Raw genomic sequence first — 14,607 nt, 5'->3', positions numbered from 1 at the left:
TGACCCTGAAACAGCAGGTATGTGCTGCTGTTTTATTTATTTAAAAACTGAACTGACACTACTGCACCTGGTGCTACAGTAAACGACTTATTAAGACGCAACGTGCATCAGGCATTTGCTTGATGTCCTCGTGGATTTCTTTTTAGTGATCCCCTTAGTCGGTCCTCTCAATATCATATATGACCCAGTTATGTATTATAGGAAATTTCGAGTGTCTCTATTTCCAGTAGCTATTTTGTCTGGTATATGTGCACAGAACGCTGAATGGCACATTTCCAACGGGTTTAAACGCAACACCAGGCATACGGAAGCCGCGTTGGTGTTTACTGATGACGTTTGGGCTGAAGCCGTTCAGAGATGTGGCTAACGTCAGTTTACAGGATGAATATGTTTTATTAAACGTCGAATTGGAGAAATAGCTACAGGATATAAGCGGCAGTCAAGTAAGGAGGGGCTTTTCTATTTGTACCCGCGGTCACACGTTTGAGACAGCCGAAACGAAGTTAGGGCGACTTCTTCTCAGCAGTTAGCTTAGCTTCGTTACTCTGCTGCTGTACTGTTTATAGCTAGAATGACAGCAGAGCACAGCTAACGTTAGCCTCTCTGGCTAACTACTCCGACGTAAGTTACATTTCTTACTAACGTTACGTAGGACGGCAGTGCTTCATTTGAAACACCAGGTGATATTTAGTTACCCTGCTGTGTGTTTGGAAATGTTGTTGCTAACTACTGCTGGCGTTTCGCCTTTAGTCGCTTGCATAAAAAGTGAAGACACAACAAGCATGCTAACTCAGGCACTCCTGTCAGTTAAAATGAAGCCATGTAAAATAAGAAACATTGAAATGCATTAAAAAGTTATTTAAACCTTCCCCTGCAACCCACACAGACAGAATTCTCGTTCTGCCCCTGGTGAGTGTAAATATTAGCTCTACATGACCAACTGTAGTTACACCTTCAGTCTGCTTAGGTTTTAGACTTATTTGGTTAGTTTTTAAAAGCACATTTAATATTAATGCCCATTTTGTGATAGGTTAAGTAAGTAAGTGTATTTATATAGCATCTTTCAAGAGCAGATGTCACAAAGAGCTTCACAGTAAAAGATAAATAAGAGCAACATACATGAAGTGCAAACATATGCTAAAAGTAACATACTAAAAACTGAACAAAAAACAGCTTTAAATGTGTTAAGTTCAGTGGGAAAGAGTTCCAAAGTTTAGGAGCTATTAGTCTCCTTCTGTCTTGATCCTGGAACCGGGATCAACCAACAAGCCCCGATCAGATGACCTCAGATACTGGTGATGCAGCTGCCTGACCACCAAAGCCTCCAAATGTGATCGCAACAATCTTGAACTGGATGTTGAATTGGTATTACATGAGATCTTTTGGAGGACTTTTGGATATTATTATTATTATCGGATGCATTCAATTTTCCATTCAATTTAAGTGTCCCAATAAGCCATACCAGTACACCTGAATCGAATGCAGTTAATCTTATTTATTCCACCTGTGCACTTGTGCTACAACATATACAAATAAGCAGAAGAGTTTTTTTAAGTAATGGTGTGGCGATAGGAGATTTAATACATACATACTGTAATGTACAATACGTATAAGAGTTTAATAATATCGCACATGTTTTGTTCAATTTCTGATGTGTGTTCAGGACAGGGACAAGATGTTGGAGTCCTATGTGACACCGCTCCTGATGAGCTATGTGAACAAGTATATCAAGAATCTGAAGCCCTCTGACCTGCAGCTGTCTCTCTGGGGAGGAGATGTTGTGCTCAGCAAGTTGGACTTAAAACTGGATGTGCTGGAACAGGTACTGTGTGTTGAATGTGTCCTCTGCTTTCTTGCAAAACAAGACTTACTGGGATGACAGACACTGTAGCAATGTTCACATTTAATAGGACATAAAGGCTTTGTCGGCAGGAAAGCCATGCAGTTATGATGGATGATGGTTGTGAGCCAGTACTCAGTGCTGCTAGTGGGAAAAGTATTAGTGTTGTATGAGTGTTTTTGTGTCCATACAAAGGTATCTCTGTTAATGTTCAGAGAAGTTGTATCAGCTTTCTAAAACTAAATGTCTTTTTCCTGCATGTTTTTTTTTGCAGATTTTACTTTACTTTTAGTTTTTATCACAAAGGATATGTGTTTGTTATTTTTGCAGTGTTTTTATAGTTAACTGCAGTTTTGTTTATTGCTTTTGTTCATAAACAATTGTCATCCATGCACATTAAAGATACAGTTAAGGTATCGATGGCTAGCATCTAAAATTAGTATTTTAAAATGAGCAAAATTAGCATTTTGGTCTCTCAACAGAGGAAGCAGCTAAGCATGTAAACATGACAGTGCTAACAAGGAACAAAAATGTCTTTACAATAAAGTAAGAGTTATAGTTGTTTCCATATGAATATCATAAAAGTAAAAGGTTTGGAAAGGAACTGAAGAGCGGAGGGTAAGCAAGTGCCCCAAACATATCTTTTCCATTCAGTTGTGTCTACATCTTATTTCAGCTACAGTGTATATAGTCATGGTCTATTGCCTTGACTATAATCCATAAAAAATGCATCAATGCTTTTCAGCCAGGCTCAAACACAGTATCTTTTCTGTCATTTTGGAGGAGTTTGATAGATTTACTTAGATATTTTGCTCTGGAGTGTTATTTTGACACAGTGTTCTTTTTACACTTGTAATGTCTGGATTAGATCAGTCTGCCATGAGTTAAAAGAATTTCCTTTTCTCTTGAGCGGGTTCTGACTGCTTCTGAAGAGCAAACCAAAACACTACCTAACCCAGCAGAGATTGTGATGAAAGTTCTTATTGGAAGCAGCTTTAAGCCAACCGACAGTGGGAATTGTGTTAGGATTTTCATGTGTAATGCTATGTCAAAACCTTGGCAATTATCTTCTCTTTGGACAATACCTTTTTTTTTTAAATGTACAATTAGAGGTTTCTTTCTTCGTATGAAGTAATTTACAGTGGAACATTGTGGGGGTTATCGAGCAGACATACTAGATCCATGACAGCTTTTCCTCAGAAATATGTTTGGTTATTACTTTTTTGGCTTAGACTTATGTAGGAGGCATGTGAAGCCTGTGTGTAGGCATTCTGGTTTCATGGGACTCATTCTCACACAGAGTAGTTCAAGATGCAGAACAATGATCTGTCTGCTTCTGAGAAAATCTGACTGATTTTGTTAAAAGCGTGACCGGTATGTAATCTGTAGCTGTTGCCTTTACTATCCTCTCGTCTGCAAATATTAGTTTAAAATAGCGGCTTAGAAAATGGATGGATGAACGTTCCAAATGTTCTTGACGCCTCAGCAGTCATGTCACCACATGCGTTTACAGTGTTGTCTGCATCGCAGATGTAATGCTGTAATACAGATCATTAACTTTAGTTTTGCAACTATCTGTTGTTTTAATTTTTTATATGTATGTCATGTCATATTTATAGGAGTTGAAGCTGCCCTTTACATTCATGAGTGGTCACATCCATGAGCTGCGTATCCATGTGCCCTGGACCAAGCTGGGCTCGGAGCCTGTAGTCATCACCATCAACACCATGGAGTGTATCCTCAAGCTGAAGGATGGAGCCCAGGTTAGTTATTTACTGGTATGAGAAACATGTTATGCTTGTTTCTACTACAGGGCCAAAACAGGGCTGGCCAGATCTTCTTGTTATTTATGTGAAATTATTCCTCATGCCAAAGCTTTCTTATTCTTATTTTCTCTCTGTGTTTCCAAGAAGTTTCATCATAAACACGCTGAGCTTCTTCACCTTGTGATGGAGCTGATGTGACACATTATGATGCTGACTTGGTGTAAAATCTCATAAAGAGAAATTCCAACTTATCATTTCCTTTTTTAGTTTTTGCTGGATCCTCAAGTGTTAAATGTTCAAAGGAAAGGCAAATTTATACCACTAGGACATTTCATACCCAAGGCAACAGACGTAACAGAGTCCACGAGCAAAAGCACAAATAAAACAAGAAAACAAGAAACAAATGAAAGAAAAAATCACATCATATCTTATTTTCACTGATTTCACTCTAGCTGTTGCTCAGATCAGTTACATTAATCCCTCTGGCCTTTAGATGTTTTATGTCCCCCTGCTTGTGCCACCCGTTAATTCAAGTTGGTTATGGCTCATTTGTCCCAATATGACATGTTGTTTCTGGCCTGGCAATTCTGATTCAAAGGTTTCCCTCTGTAATGAGCCAGCATGATGACAGCCAATTACCCCCCCCACCCCACCCGCCACCCACATGAGCATCAAAGTGAAAATATGAGTCTTGGTTCTACAGAGCCGAGTTTCCACCCAAAGTACCTGGAACTTTTAGTCGCAGGAACAACTTTTCAGGAAACTAAATGGTTCCTTCACTCCGTTGTTGTCTGTGTTTCCACCACGGTCTGAAGATCTGTGAAGATTAGGCAAGTTAGTCCACTGATGTTTGAAAAAGCGATGGCTGTTTTTACACGTAATTCTAGTGCACGACTAAACAACAGTTTGCAGCTGCACATTTTTAAAATTGGCAGCTGAAATAAAATGCTGCAAGTATTCAGAATATCAGAAATTGTTAGTGCTGCAACAGAGCTCAACAGAGCCCAACCATATTAATCCCATTTTGCTAAAGTGTGGTGAGGCACTTCATAGGCACAGCTTATAGTAGCAGTTGCTTTAGTCTTTATTATACATACTTGATTACTCTGATGAGAAACGCATTGAAGAAAAATAGGAAAGCAAACAGAAACCAGAAGCAAATAAATCACTGCCTCATTGAGGCAAAATTATGAATTTGTGCTTTTTTAAAACTGATTTGGACTGTGATCTACATTTTCAAAAGCTTCAGGGGAAAAAAGGCACTTTGGCAAGCGCTACAATGGCAGGCTGCAATTAGGAGCACATTTCAGAATTTGGGGATAAAAGTGTGTTGTCGTCCATACTACAGAATAAATTATTTGCAAATGCTCTTTCAATTTATCAAGAGATGCATCTAACTTGATTTTTTAAACAGATGGATTCCAGCACAAAACATATATTAGCTTATTGTTTTCCACATCTTTTTGTAATTTAAAAATGGTTGGTTCTCCTTTGCCATTACAATTTCCCTTCTGGAAGGCACAGTACTCTCACTCAGCACATTTGTTCCTCAAAAAGAGGGACAGCTTCATTGACCACTGACCAGAAATATTCAGGGAACTCAAAACTGTGAGGTGACTTTGACCAGTGCTATTTACTACTTGGCCATTGCTGTCTTTAGCATGTTATTGGCCTCTGTTTCATTTAGTCTCCAACCAGTTAACAACGCTTCTCATTAATACGATGTAGAATTCTGTTTCACATCTCTGTCAAAAGGCTGCTTAAAGATACCCTGTGGAGTTTTTGACCACAGAGCACTTTTAAGCAACAAGGGTGAGATTTTGTCCCTGTAAATTGTCAGTAAGAAAAATCTCATTGAGCCCTGTCATATATCATCACCACAGACATAAATCTGAGAGCAGTTATCCCAAGAGTAATATTTATATTATTGTATTTAGTTTAGGTATACGTGTTTTCATTTTTGGAGTGTGGTATATGAAAGGCTTTTTTCTTAGATTTGTTTTTGCAGAAGAGCCTGGTTGGTACTACCTTTGCCACCCATGCAGTTTGCAAAATTGAAAGTGTAGCTCCATGCTGGCCCTTTTATGGGAAGGTTGAAGTTTCAAGGCCAGATGTCCCAGAAGAAACACATTTCAAGGGAAGTCAATTACAGCTAATTATATAGACTGCGGCAAAAAGATTTGTAACACATGAGCTTGTGCTGCCCAGAACTAATGGTAAATATCATACTATGCAGGTGGCTACTGCTTATGCGATCAGGTTTCCACTTCGATGGAACTTTAAACTTGTTTTTTATGCTTCAAACACAGCTTAAGGTCATGTACCAGTACCTGTACTGGTGTAATGCATGTAGTCTCAAAACAACTATTTGTTACAGATGTTTTCTAAAAGACTTTCAGTCAAGAAAAGATTTTTGGGGAATTGCAAATGACGTTTGGACAAATTATTCAGTGGTATGTACACCCATGAGACATAATTTGGAGCAAAGCCAGACTTACAGCAGAAGTCCTTCTAGCATGTGGAATTTAAATGAGCCGCTACACTTCTCTTCTATTTGAGTGGGAGGCAGCAGGCTGACTACTGTGTTCTCAGCCAAGAAAATGCAGCCAGTTTACTTAAATGCTGTATAATGGTGTTATCTGGTAACTTCATTTACATTTATTTAATCTTTATCACACATTCAACATTGTTGGAACATCTAAAGCTATATTTGCTATGTCATCTCTGTGGTGGCGGTTTCCCACTTTGGTCAGCTCACAACAAGATTATATTCTCTCTTGAGGTTAGATATCCTGTTCATATACAAGTCAGGCCCTGGTCCAGTTTTAATCAGATTCTAGCAGAGATGCAGGGAGTTTGGCATAGGTGCATGCAAAACTTGGGCCATGACAGTTCTCCCTGAAGCCCTCAAGTAATTTGGGTGATGGCCTACAGGATTTTTAACAGAGCTGAAAAAATTGTGTATGGAAAATGTTACATTTTAAGTTTAGTAGATTACTAGTGTTTCTTTTGTCCAATAGAGACAGGAACTTTGTGGTGGGCCTCATGCGGCCAAAGTGTGGAAATGATAAATGATATCATTAATATGGTTTGTTTTCATAATTACTGTTAAAGCCTGAGTGCTGGCCTGTAAAAACATCCGTACGTCTTTTGAAGTTCATTAAGGGTTGTGTAATTTGACCGGAATTATTTGGACCTTTTTAATGTTCGTGTTTCCCCTCGAGAGGAACTGGGTAATATTAGGGATATGCAGATTGCTCAATAGGGCCCATCTGCAAAGCACCAAGAGCAGCTCACAATTATAGTTTCCAGCAAATGTGGAAATTTGGGCGTTTAGCAGCAGTTGGAGATTACAGCTCCTGCTGACAGTGTAATTGCTTAAAATAAGCTGTAATGAGGACTTGTAGTGCAGAAAGTATGGTAAAATGAAAAAATGTTGTCAACTTGTTTTTGACATTAATTTTACAAACCGGAGGCCATTTACAAACAAAATACATCGGGATTTATATGTGTCTTGCATTATTTGAAGGTTAGACTCTATTCAGTTAAAGTCAAAAAATGTAAATCGTTGATGTATGAGTTGAATTATTAGTGTGGACATCTCCATGTGAAATTAGACTAAGCCCTGGCCTATGCCTAAGAGCTCAATGTATGTAACAGGAGATTGGTCATGGGGATGAAAGGGTTTTGTAGTAGTCAACTTTAACTTCTTTCTTCTTGTGCAAAGGCGCACTCAATGTGGCCCCTCTTAAGTCACTTGATATGAATGTTTGATCTTAGCCCGTTCTAAATTAAAAAGCAATCTGGAAATGTCAAGAGCTGCACATGATATAACAATGGTTTTAAAATCTGTCATTCTATATACAGATCCCCTATGGAAACTGTAGTTATTAATAGAACTCATAAGGTCTCCATCTAGTATCTCATTTGCCTCATGGAGATCTCATAGAAGGGGTTAGCAGCAATCCTTAGTTTTATCAGCTTCACACCAAACTATTCATGCTAGTTTCTCTATATTTGGTGTATTTAAGTTTTTTCATTAGGTTGATTTTGTCATTTTAAGGTTTTCAGCTCAGATGTGGTGGATTAGAGCTGGTCTCTGATGTGATGCTGAGCATTTGGTTTGAGGCATTACTGCCTTCAAGCTTCCCCCTATAATGAGGAGATGGATAAAACCTTTGGTAGGAGATAGAATTTATTGTGCGGCTGTTTTTAGGAGTTTTGTTCTTGTATTTGTAGCTAGTTGTAGCAGTAACAGAAATTGGCAAGATTGAACTGGGGCCTTAATGAAAGACCTAACAGCTAACATTGATGTAATGTTGCAAAATTACGGGAACTTTTTTTTTTTCTTCTTGACATCTTGGTAAACTACTCCAGATGTTGAAGATGAGGTGTGATCAGCAAAGTCGGAGAGGAACTGGCTGGACAGCAGTTATAGTGGATCATAACACTCTCAGGCACTCTTTATTTTTTATGAGACAAAGATAAGGGCTTGGGTTTACCGAGGAGAGCCTTTCTGGTTTTGGCTCCGCTTTCGGCTTGATCTGGGAGTTTTATGGCCGCTGAGTGCATTTGCCACTGATGTGGAGGTTCTGATTGATGCATTGCCTCAAGATGATTTGGGGAGGTGCCTCTGAGACTTGTTGGTTTGGCATATGGTCCAACTAGGCCCTTTCTTCTGTTAGATTCCTTCCAAACTATTTTTAGGGCTTTACACCACCAAACCTCATTGCTCCTAAATAATGGGTAATACATGTGAATTAGGGAACCCCTTTTGGAAGCCTTCTTAAAAACCCCAAGTTGTTATTCCATTACTAAATCTACCACCTACTTGACAAAGGATTGCTACTTTGACTTCAGAAGTTAAACAGAAATCTATAGATGTGACACATGAATATCAAACAATCAGTTACACACAGGTATGAAAACATTGTGACCTCAGATGCACAGTTTATTCCATGTCGTGGAGTTATAGTCTGGATGCTACTGCTTTAACATGTGGTTTTGCCACCCAGGGGCTGACCCACAACCCACTAAATAGGAAACCTGGGATGTATTGACTGTTCATCAGCTTCTGTGCGTAGCCTGTTTTAGTGGTCTATTGTAGTGATTATGCTTTACTTTCTGTTTTAAATTGAGATATGTAATTCTCTTTGACTGAGTGTGAACAAGTTCTTAAGTGACAGTGAAAAAAATGAGGACTATGTTGTCATTGTGTCATCTAGTAAAACATTAAACGTGCAATCAAATGTCACTGTCTGCCTCCATAGTATACAGTCTCCTCTGACAGAATGAGAACCAGTCTATGCAACTCATCTTTCACAAGTCAGAAAACACAAAGGAAAAAGTTCAACAAGTAAAAGAAAACAGCCTGTGGAAGTTTGCAATCAGATAGCACAAACTGGATAATCTCTGTCCCAATGCCATCCGGAAATCTTGCCTTTGATTCTCCAGCTCGCAGGGAGCAAATGGCTTACAGAGATTGCACCATAAATCCGTCTGATCATCAGCTCAGCGGGGCCTTGTCTTTAGGACTGAGGAGACAGAGGGCGAAGACATGGAGCTTTGGAGAATCTATTTTCCTTGAATCCAACCCCCTGTAGCAGTAACAGAACCCATCTCTGACTGTAAATAATAAAAAGATGCAGCAATGCTGGCACAGTGTGGATTCCTCAGGCAGGTTGGAAGCCAGAGCAAGCATTCTGATGAGAGACAAAGAAAACTATAGAGAGACAGAAGATTGAACATCAGAGCATATGTGCTTGTGAATGGTTATGAGAGGATCTATTTGTGTAGGTCTCTGTGTACAGTGTGTTCGCATTTGGCTATTTTGTCAAAAGAAAATTCCATGGCTATGAACATGAAACCTCCTGATTGTTTATAGTTTTGTCAGACCTTCGTGTAAACTGTCCTAAAAGCCCACATCTATTGTTTGTTTTATGACCCATCCACAAATGTGCCCTCTAACTGTTGTCTCTTGTATTGATGTAGTGAGTTGCATATAATTCTAATGGAGTCTCAACTTTAATATCATCATTTTGTCTGTAGGTTGGCAAGATTGGGAGATATTTCAGGTGGGACTGGATCTGATGACAGTGGGTAGAAGAGATGAGGGTGCCCACTGTCTTCGTCACATGTACTGTATGCTCGTAGCCTCAGTTGTTGTTAACAGGATTGTTCGATCTGAGGGAAGCTTGGATGTTGTAATAATTCTGAGACTTTCTGTCCAGCAAGTCTCTATTTCATGCAGAACATAAAAGCGAGGTTAGTAATCGTGCAGCACGTCTACAAGCCCATTAAATATTTTCCAACAAAACATAATTTTATGACTTAAACAAGTCACGTAATTCACTATGCTGTATTTGTCTGTCCCCTCATTCAAGTTCCCAACATAGAGTGACCCATTGCACTGGTCTCTGTTTGGCATTCCAAACTGATTTAAAGCATGTGCACAAGGCAATGCACAAGTGTGTCATTCCAGCAGAAGGCCTTGCACCCAGCCACCATTGCCTGTGAGTCAGCCAAAACTACCCTAACCCACAGCGTTACACTGCTTTGTCTTTGAGGTTTGACAGAGTTTTGGGTTCCTTGTGGGATGAGGTTACTTCAGCTCCTCAGACAGTCCTCAGACACAGGAAAGCAGTTGGGGGAAAAATTAAACCCGGCGGCTTCCTGCATCCAGTGAGTCAAGTGGTGATCAATACACTTTGGGCAGGATGCTGCTGCTCCATGGTTTAATCCCTGCTCTCAGGCCATCCGGACTTCAGCAATCCCTCAGTTGAGCTTATTACTCGCTGGGTGCTCCTGGTGATATTGCAGTCTGGGAAACGATTACCTTGCAATTAAGGCTAATGTTCGCTTTATTAGTGCTTTCTTCGGACAGAAATTCAGGGAAGATATTGTTGCAATTTGGAACACCATTTGCTTTGTAAATCTATTTAAATCTAAGTGAGTGTGACACAACAGACTTTCATTTTATTTAGTTTTTTGGGTGCTACACAGACTAAGGCAACCAGATTTGGGTAATTTTTAACTATATTACTCTTCATGTAACATGTTCATCTAACTACATTTATAGAACTGGACATCTTTTTTTTTTCACTTTAGAGAGACAGAAAGTCACAAAAAGGAGTAACACAGTAACTGGGTGCCTCTGTGTGCAATTTCTCAGTGGAGAAAGGTAGACTTGTATGACTAAATGTTACACAAACTGTGGGTGGTCTGTGTTTTATGTCTCAGGGTGAGTGTGTGCTCCATTTAGCAGACCCTCACCCCTTTGGCCTATGAATAATTCCACTCTTATTATAGAAATGATGACGCCATATAAGACACGACATTTTGACCAGTAAAAGCATGCATGCAGGGCTACTGTAGTTAGTAGCAAGCTATTTGTAAAGTATAAATCTTTGATTGTTTTTTGCCATAATAAATTCAGTTCTATCTGTGAGTGTTTCAGAAGGAGCTACCTCGCTCTACTCTGTGTGTTGGTATATGAGTTAGATACCACTCCAGAGTGTGCCGGAATTGGTAGTGTTTGCTTTTATCTTGGCCGACGTGGGCGCCTGTAATGTGTGGATAAGAGAAGAAGAATGTAATATGAATAATTGCGCAACATGTCAGTCTCCATGGTGGGGGAGAGAAGAAAAGGAGATTGTGTGGAGAAGGCATATGGTTAGCTGAAAAGATAATAAACATGCAGATCTTGAAGGAGTGTATCGCCTAGGCTTGACATTGACCACATGGCTTGTTTAAAATGACCAATGTGATAAGAATTCACATGCTATAATTGAGTTGTATTTTCTGCTAATCTTTCATAAAAACCTTTTTAAAGTTAATAATGAATAGGTAGATTTATATAAATATGTATAAGATATCATTTGCATTCACAGAATAGAGAGTTGACATATTTGGATGCTGGTTTGTTGAGATACAGCATAACAGATATATCAAGGAGTATGAGGTAAAGTCAAATTCACGTTTCCTAAAACTGAAATTAATATTTGAAGAATTTTAAGCTGTGGAAAAATATCGGATGTGAAAATGTAAATGTTTAAATGTGTTTGGCAGCTGCTTTCTTCTCTTGATGTGTGCAGTGCCACAAAACTTTCAGAGTCTGCAAACACGACTTGCAGAGATTTAATACATCACTTTTAAATATCGCAGGGATTTCTGTAGGGATGTAGTTTTAATTCAGGAAAGATCAGAAATTCAAAGAGCAGCTCAAAACCCAAAGCAGCCTGGGCAGTAACAGGGTTAATCCTCTGCTACTTGTTCCAACCAAATACAACTTTCCAAGCTGTGTTCAGAAACTCATGCCAGCATTTTTTTTGTAACATTACAGACATTAAACCTTTTAAATTTTGCTTTTAACCGTTCAAGTATCAGGTTTTTTTTAAAAATATGTATACCTCATAAAACAGCACTCAGGGCCATGGGCTGGTTTGTAATGCAAATTTAAGCTTTCATAACACTGATGAAGACAATAAGAGACCTTGGACAAGGAGTAGGTTATAGCTCCAAGATGTTACAAGGATGAAATTTTATTTCCAAAGTCAGGTTGACAGTTTTCCATCTCTTAAGTAAGCTGATGAATGTTGACAGTACCTCAGTTGCTTTGGAACCCAGTATATAAAAGCTATGCAAACATTAGACCTGCTGCATTCCGCTTGCGTGCTCAAACCTCCTGCAATATGGCTTTGGTATTTCTCAACACTGACGGAAAGTCCTCTCCCATTTCTCTCTGTTTGATTTATTCTATCTTGCTGGTTTCAAACATTGATACTCTCCAAGAACACTTAGGCCTCTACAGTTCGTGCCTTCCAGTTGCACATCACATGTGCAATTAAGTTGTCAGTGTAGCCTCAGCCACTGCTTGCGCTGTTCTTGGAGCCCGGTGCTTATATCAGGGGGTGCTTGTGTCTTGTAAATTGTGCTTAATATTGTGTGTGAAATAATGGGAAAGTGTCAGAACATGCATGGATGGTTCCTTTTAAGACAGATAAATGGCAGTTTACATTAAAATCAGGTCCTGACCACTGAAATATAGTACGCTCATTTTCATATCATTAAGCAAAGTAACAGTGGTGTGCTTGAATAGATTAACTACATGATACATACCAGGCAAATAACTGAGGACTGGTTATTATTTCAATTAGAAATTAACAGGTTCAATTAAAAGCTCTGTGTTCGGGAATTCCCCCATGTGTGTAGTAGTTGACTTGACTAAGATGTGCGCGTTTTTTTGCACACGCTTGCGTGCGCACGCGTGTGTGTGTGTGTGTAAGGGGTCTATGTGGAGTGTTTTATTGTAGCTAACACATTGCAGTTATTAGCATTAGGGGGTAGCTGTGCCAGCGTAAGCAGCATGCCTCACATGCTCAGCCTGGGCTTGTGGTTAGCTGATGGAGACATCTGAAGGACCAGAGGCTCTCAGATCTAAATCAGGAACAATTTCTCCCTCTTTCCCATTCTCTCTCTGTGTCTCCTATTCTTTTGATTCCCCCCCACACACTTTCCTGTTGTCTCACTCCTGTTTTTCTTCTTTTCTGTCCAGTCGTTTTGTTCTCTAACGGTTGTTTCTCACACCATTTCTGTCCTTCTTCCATCCCTCTCCTTTATGTTATGAGTCAACAATTAGGTATGTCAGGTGCAATAATCCTGAGTGTACAGGTAACCACCAGGACTGTGGTATGTTAACATCAAGAGGTCACCGGACGGAATATTAATGGGCTCTGATGAAAAGAAAATGGAGAGAGCAGTGATTTAGACAGTTCAGCCTGCTTCCAAATTCCATCACGGCACCTACATCAGGAATAGTTACTAGCCTGTCTGAATTCCTTGTTCTTGGCTTTTAATCAAGTCTTGGGATTGGAGTTACTATGATTTAAAATCCTTTGTTTGGACAACAATTGTTGAAAACAAACATTGTTAGCAAGGATGAAAGAGCACTGACCTCAACGCTCCCTTTGCTTTGTAATGTCTTACTGCTGACATGCTTACTGTTGTGGGGAAATAACCAGAAATAAAGGCTATTTTGTAACAAAGAAACCAATTTCATGCGTGAATACACTGGCTTTGAGATTTACTAGATTAATACAGAATTACATACACTTTAACTGGAGCAGCAACAGCTACTGTACCGTAAACACAAGATTGGTTTCTGCTGGTATTACTGGAGATTTGATAATAAGACTAAAGAAAATGTCGGGTTTAAAGGGTTTAAACCAATACTACAGAATTTAATAGGTCCATAGTAGAGCTCTAATGCACTGAAACAGGTCACATTTAATAATGGATAATAATGGCACTGATTGGTCCATGTTTCTAAGATGATTTAGGACAGGCCTTTGTCAAAATGTCTGTAAAGAGTTGAAGACGTATGAGGAGGACGCTAAGCTTAAGGCTTTGCTTGTGGCTCTTAACAGTTGTGGTGGTTTTACTGTATGGCACTCATATCAAGTGTACAGATCTTTTACTGTCCCTCAGTAAAATATCTGTATTACAAGCTCTCCTCTCAGATGAAGATAATGCTGGGACAACGGCTGAACAAGATATCCAAATTAAATAGTGAGAAGTCAGAAGTCCCCCTGTTGCTCTCTGTGGGTCTTGTCCGTAACTGGGATCCCTGTTTGTCTTTGTTGTTATTCTGGGCCTGTTGGAGGCAGATATTAAACATAGCCAGTTTGACTTGGGTACAGTGGAGGCGCTCTTGGCAGGGACCTCCAGCATGACATCACCAGTGCTGTCGTTGTGATTCCTCCCGCTTTAGAGTGAAATAGTTTTGTAATTGTGCATTCTCCTGTTGGCAGATCTGAGGAATCTTTTCCATGTCCTTGCTCCCCCCTCTTTAATCAACATGTTATATTTTGGGCTTCTGAAAGAAAGAACGAAGGCATATGCTTGGAAAATTAACCTAGGGCTTTCATTGTAACAGTTTGCAGGGATGAAATGTGCTTAGTAACACTTCTGGTATTACCGACCTTGTAAACACCCCCCCCCCCC

The 14,607-nt window shown here is 39.5% G+C and overlaps 1 protein-coding gene across 4 annotated transcripts in view; it reads left to right on the top strand.

Moving 5' to 3' along the window:
* Nucleotides 1–316: 316 nt before the first annotated feature.
* LOC118336017 (vacuolar protein sorting-associated protein 13B-like) overlaps nucleotides 317–14,607 on the top strand; it is a 313,914-nt gene continuing 299,623 nt past the window's right edge. For 3 of the 4 annotated variants that reach the window (XR_004797093.1, XM_035672549.1, XM_035672551.1), the window contains exons 1-3: nucleotides 317–443; nucleotides 1,664–1,822; nucleotides 3,460–3,603. Coding sequence is in view for 3 of the 4 variants with exons in the window: in XM_035672549.1 (XP_035528442.1) it covers nucleotides 1,676–1,822; nucleotides 3,460–3,603 (291 nt within the window). In the remaining variant the exon portion in view is untranslated. Of the gene's footprint in view, nucleotides 444–1,663; nucleotides 1,823–3,459; nucleotides 3,604–14,607 lie in introns of those variants that run through there. The other variant, XM_035672550.1, reaches the window with a different exon arrangement.

The sequence above is a fragment of the Morone saxatilis genome, unplaced genomic scaffold (genome assembly GCF_004916995.1).
Source record: "Morone saxatilis isolate NCDOM2014 unplaced genomic scaffold, NCSU_SB_2.0 Contig24, whole genome shotgun sequence".
Lineage (NCBI taxonomy): Eukaryota > Metazoa > Chordata > Actinopteri > Moronidae > Morone > Morone saxatilis.
Note: the sequence above shows the minus strand (reverse complement) of the source record. Positions and strands in the feature narration are given on the sequence as shown.